The sequence below is a fragment of the Thunnus maccoyii genome, chromosome 11 (genome assembly GCF_910596095.1).
Source record: "Thunnus maccoyii chromosome 11, fThuMac1.1, whole genome shotgun sequence".
NCBI lineage: Eukaryota > Metazoa > Chordata > Actinopteri > Scombriformes > Scombridae > Thunnus > Thunnus maccoyii.
This window is the reverse complement of record NC_056543.1, coordinates 6,104,557-6,110,556: the sequence shown is the minus strand read 5'-3', so window position 1 is coordinate 6,110,556 and position 6,000 is coordinate 6,104,557. Positions and strand designations below refer to the sequence as shown.

At 40.9% G+C, this 6,000-nt stretch overlaps 1 protein-coding gene across 5 annotated transcripts in view; it reads right to left on the bottom strand.

The window, feature by feature from the left end:
• Positions 1-1,162: 1,162 nt before the first annotated feature.
• hecw2a (HECT, C2 and WW domain containing E3 ubiquitin protein ligase 2a) overlaps positions 1,163-6,000 on the bottom strand; it is a 53,186-nt gene continuing 48,348 nt past the window's right edge. For all 5 annotated transcript variants that reach the window (XM_042426413.1, XM_042426418.1, XM_042426416.1 and 2 more), the window contains 3 exons: positions 4,549-4,634; positions 3,684-3,796; positions 1,163-3,025 (listed from right to left, as the gene is read on the bottom strand). In XM_042426413.1, coding sequence (XP_042282347.1) covers positions 2,914-3,025; positions 3,684-3,796; positions 4,549-4,634 — 311 coding nt within the window. In that variant the 3' untranslated portion in view covers positions 1,163-2,913. The remainder of the gene's footprint in view (positions 3,026-3,683; positions 3,797-4,548; positions 4,635-6,000) is intronic.

Here is a 6,000-nt window from a genome sequence, read left to right as displayed (position 1 = left end):
GCATTATTTGGGCTTGGGGGGGGAGAAGGGGGGGCGGGGGCTGGGATATGAAAGTCTGCCTCCACATCTTGCAGTTTTGCATTACATGTGGGGCTCTCTAGCATTATTCCAGCCCCTGTGGTCTAGCTCCAACAGGACTCTGTACAGTAGGTGTAATCGTGCATGCACCCCATAGAAAATGAGTATGTGTGTGTGTTTGTGTGTGTGTTTTTGTGTGCATGTTAGAAAGTGTGTGAGACAGAGTGAAAGGGTCCTTTGGGTTTTTGGGCTGTGCACTTAAGAGAGTCAGTTTTTATCACATGCTTTCAAGACAAAAGTATTGTCTGGCATGGACTTGTATGCCAACAGTTCGAAAGTACAATACTCATACAGCCCTAAAGGCCGCTGCTTGTTCCTGACGACACCATCACACCTGGTCAGGCCGTTCAGTAAAGACCAAATCTCTGGCTCTTTGCTCTGCATGGCCATGATAGCACACCTTACCGCCCCCTTGTGTTGATGTTTGTTTTGGTAATTTAAATAAAAAGGTACCCTGTGGAGTCTTTGTCCTCTAGTAGCACGATGGTGCAGTTTTGTTTTTTTGTTTTTTTTATGAGCAGGTGACCTGACACACATTCTTTCCAATGATTTCACATTATTCCAGTGATCTGCAGGTGGCGGTAATGCACCTGTAAATGCAGCAACGCCTCAACAAAGGCAGGGAAGAAGAAAACTGCAAATATGTAAACAATGCAGGATTTAAACTGCTTTGCAAATGTCTTATTGGGAAGGAAACTGATGTGTAAGACCTGAAGGATTAACACAATGAGTTTTTGTGAGTAACACTGGATGTAAACATAACTTTTGCTTACAAGAAAACTCCACAGGGCACCTTTAAAAACAGAATGAGTAGGATTCGTCGGTTGTGGTTTGTAAACACAATTTTCAAAGTTGGCCCCTTCGTCCTGGCTCAACGACACCAGAAGCGCTACGTTGCAGTGCTATGTCGCTATGTTTTTATAGAGTCCCGCCCTCACACCCTACGCGCTGCTATTGGCTGGGGGCTACACACCCACTGCCCAAAGGCTGACGCCAAGAAACGTCCCGAATACAGCAAAATAAGAAAATACAGGCAGAGGGCAGGGTCTCTGCACATACAGACACCGCCACACACTTCTAGTGGGTCATAAATGATGATTGAGATGGATTACTTTTGTATGAGTCTATACATTGTTTTGTTTTGTTTTTTAGGAAAATCCTACTCATTCTGCCTTTAAGCAGCTAAAGTTTCTTTAATTTGTGAGACACATGGAGATGGTCACATTTTTACAAGGAAATAAAACAGCTTCCCTTATGAAATTTCACTTTAAGTTCAGGAAAACCCAAGAGGCACTAAAAACAATCCCACCACTGCACCCTGACACTACAGACTAGTGTCTTTCAGCTAACGAGGCCTAAACCGGCGCCACGCCTGCTCGTTCCTCAAGCAACTGCATCGCATTTAATTTCCTTTCCTCGAGCTTTCAGCTTCCTCCTCTTCAGCCTGTGTTCAGATTTCCCTCAGGGGCCGAACAGAGTTGCTTGAGGTTCATACATTCAGTCACTGATTTGGTACATTCATCACTTTCATTGGGTGGGAGGCGATAACATCAGTGAGAAGGACCTGGTGTGTCGTTACTTCTGAGCGGGCGTCATCTGTCTGTGTGAGGAAAGTGCATCTATTGCTCGTGATAAATGTGTGGAACAGTTTGAAAGACAGGAACCCTGCGTTTCTATGTCAGTACAGTTAATGTATCTGTATACCGGAGTGAGTGCACCTGTTACACTGTAAGAAAGTGCACCTCTAGCATCAAGGCTAATGCTGTCACACTGTATGCATGTGATACTGGCTGTCAATGTTTTGAGTGTATGCAGAAACTGCATTTCTCAGATGTGTCTTTATCTTTCCTGCCCATCTAGGAGCTCTGATGTCGCAGTTTTGAAGGTAACAGTCCTGACCAGATCCTGCTAACATGATCACAATGGGTCATTGACATTGTCCATAAATACGTCACTGGTGACTCTTTGTCTGACTTATTCAGGAATCAAAATGGTGAAAAGAAGTGTATTTTCAGTCTTAAAGCAACTGATTTGTGTGGGTTTATCTGTGTTTATGTGTGTGTTTGTGCACACCAGTGTATCCCCCACCATCAGAGAGGCATGGAGGACTAGTCAGTATCGTCTAAAATGTCACGTTTTTCCATTCTGATAAAAAATCTCAAGGGGGGAAACACTGGTTTGCACCATCGGAAAAAAAAACAAGATGTTACATGTATGTTTATGTGTGTGTTTTGTGCAAAGGTGATGAGTGTGTGTGTGTGTTATAATTTATAACGCTGCAGCCCCAGTGCAGAAAGGACACAGTTTAGAGGTCCAGAGAGGGAGAAGGGAGTGTAGTGGTTTTTGAGCAGCTGTCTCTGAGGTGCAGGTTGGAAGAGGAGGAGGAGGAGGAGGAGGAGGAGGAGGAGGAGGAGGAGGAGGAGGAGGAGGAGGAGGAGGAGGGGAGGTGCTAGAAATCCCGTAACCAAGGCCATTAACTGAAGAGATAAAGCACACATGTGGTTCGATGAATAAAGGTTACCATGAAAACAACTTGTACTGTACAGCTTTTCAAACCATTTCCGATTCTCCGCCTTTCTTCCAGCAGGTGTTCGCTTGATCGAGCTCTGTCAGAAATGTGAGAGAAAGGCAGAGAATCGGAACGAAACCGGCATGCTGAGTGACAAAAAACCAGTCGGGAATAAACAGCAGAATTATCCACGGGTGGGAGGGGGGAAGGGGTTAGTTGCCTTTTGAGGATTTTAGTTTTATATTCCATGTCTTTCCTAAGTGAGAAAAGTGGATTTCCAGATTGTTCTCTCCCCCGAGTTAAATCTGGGTGTCATCTGGGTGAGGTTACTCCAAACCGAACGTGCTCGTTTCCTCTACAGCAGTGACCAGCTTCTCGTAGAGCATGGAGAAGGACGGGTAGGGCGGGAGGTCCAGACGATTAAAGCAAGTGTGAGCCCTGTGGAGAAACACACACACACACACACACAAACCATGATTATCAGATGTCTTGATGAAATAATAAAAATAACATGAGAGATTTTACGTTTTCCTTCAATATAAACTTGCATGGCATTTTTTATACATGATATAATAGTTAATGTCCCATTAAATACAGAAGACAGAAAGAAAACATGTCAAAGAAATATGATGGGACCTTTGAATTAATATGTAGGATCTCCTGAAACATCAAAATTATATTTTCAACAAGTGTCATAAACAAGGCAAATTATTATCTATTTATTTATACTGTAAAGATTATTTGCAAAATGTGACTAATATGCTGCCTATTAAAAAAAGCCTCATTCAGGTCTTTAAAGTCCAATAAACATAAACTAGCTGATATGCAAAATAAAGTCCCTATTTATCATTTGGAAACAATTAAAGCCAATTAAACCTTTTACAGTGTTTATATTAATGAAACAAACAAAATGCAAAAAAATCTTATAATTGGGAGATAATTCCAGAAAAGATTGTCATATTTTAAAATATTTCATATCATATAGTTGTTGTTTTTTTGTTGGCCTATAATAAACAGGAAACCTAGATTAAAATGGAGGCAAAATCCAAAACAAACCAGCAAAAAGATATAATATAAAAACACACAGTGATCCTACCTGGGTAAGGAGGTGATTTTTCCCCACTTCTCCACACAGAATCTGCGGGGTCCATTACTGCCCCGTAGAGAAGCAAAACCCTCGTAGGGAATACTGGAGGTGCCTGTCACAAACTGGAGAGAGAGAGAGAGAAGGCCACAAAAGTAATGAAGATTACATAACCGGCACCCTAAAATATTGTGATCAGAGCCTTGAAAACCGTCTGACTTATATGAATGGGAACACTTAATTTAGCATTTTACAAGCAGTATGTAAAAATGGTTTATAACACACTATAAAGTAGTTTTACGCAGATATTAAGTGTTTATGTGTTATGTAACTGGATGCTGGTGTATAAACAGATAATGAATGGCAATATAGTAAAACACATTTTTAATAATATAAAATATGTCTTCATAGGAGAGGTTATAATCACATGTCCAAACGTCCATATATCTGCTACATTACTATATTATACTACATTATAGTGTGTTATGAACCATTCATTGAATGTTTATATACTGCTCACAAATGCTAACTTACAGTAAAGTGTTGCAAACGGATGTAAATGATTAATTTTAGTTTTGTATGTTTAATCTGAGTTTCAACAAGTTGTGCTGCTGAAACTCAGAATCTCATTTTACAACTTCACAAAAAACTGAAAATTGCACTCATTTAAAATCTGGATTAAATAAAGATCAAAGTACCATCTTGCAATCTGAAGCTAAACTAAAAACTCAACCATCATCATACGACTTTTTTTCACAATGAAGCTCACAATCTGTGATGTGCAGTACGCTCCTACTCTGCAGTGCCTGCAGGGCACCGTGCCGCCACACGGAGGCGGCCTGTGCGCATCATGCGGTCACCCACGTGCCTGCCTTACCTGCAGCAGTCTCAGCCTCTGCTCGTTGTTGAACCTCTCCACAGCTGCCCAGAACCAGCGGATCACTATGTGGTTGTCATGGTAACCTGAGGAAGAGATAGATGATAATGATGATGGCGCATGTGTCAGATGAATAACAAATAAGGCCTCAGTCCCCTGTTCCTCAGGCCGCTCCTCCACCTCCCCGTCCCACTATTCCTCCATGTGATTTTTGAATGGGCTCTGCTGGTTAATGTTTAATGTTCGTCTGAGTCGATTCTATTAAAAGAGCCTCACACTGAGTCATAGCCGACTGTCAGTTTGAGTTCTCTTGCCTCTCTGCTGCTGGCGGCTTTTCAACTGTATTGGCCAGACCCTTAAAAAGCCTTTTAATGTGATCTCTTATAAATGGTTTGGACACTGGCCTTTGCATCCTTTTGCTGTATAACATCGGTTCTAAGAGCAAAAAGGGGAATCATTTATTTTGACTATAACTCTATCCGTAAGTAACACAGCGACAGAATATATGACTGTTTCGGTCACAGGTTTCATACACTTTCTGTAATAAAACATCTAAAAGCAAAAATCTTATTAGATGGGGGTCTAAGTCGTGTCAGTTTAGGGGTCACTGCTGATACAATATGCATTACACTAATTAAATAGCAATTGTTATAAAAACTAGGATTACTCTGTATACCCTGTAGATCATGATGAATTGTTCCTGTCTTGTTATGCAACTCTGCAACATCAGCAGACTCATCAGCAAAGGTTAAAGGAATTTCAACATTAATATTGTAAAGAGGAAGATATAGAAATCAAAATTCGTAGGAGACAGGATGCGACGTGTCATCTGGGGGTCAGTTGGCTCCTCAACAGGAGAACTGAAAACGGTCCTGACGTTATCGATGAAGTCTGTACTTGACAGATTGGGAGAAGAACTGAAACGCCCACCTATACTGTATAAAAACTCCTCCAGGAGCCTTTTTCTTTCTTAACCTCATCCTGTGTGTTGCATTGTGAAACGCTCCTTCTTATACAAGATAATAAATTCTGTTTAATGTTGATACTTCGGCTCCGGTCTCTATTATTTAATGGTCATTATGAAGAAATTCTTTTAACTCCCAAAAGTTTAAACTGAATTATTTCTCAAATTTAAGAATCACTATTTACTGAAAAACATGCAGTTAAAACAGCAATAATTACAGGCGGTAATACATTGTCTGATTTTAAGATTATTTAGTAGTTAAGTAGTAAGGGTTTGTTTATGGTCGTGTTGTGTGTCCAGGTCTGAAAGTGTTTATAGTTGTTCCAAACGGCTACACTCAAAGACGGAGTGAAAAGCTGTTTATCACAGGGAGGCGGGGACGTAATATTGTTTAAATGCTGGGAAAACGTCACAGATGTTCACATGAAAAGTGACAGAAATAGTTTTCTCAAGAGTGAAAAAAGAGAGCTGGAGAGAGAAGTGAAAAC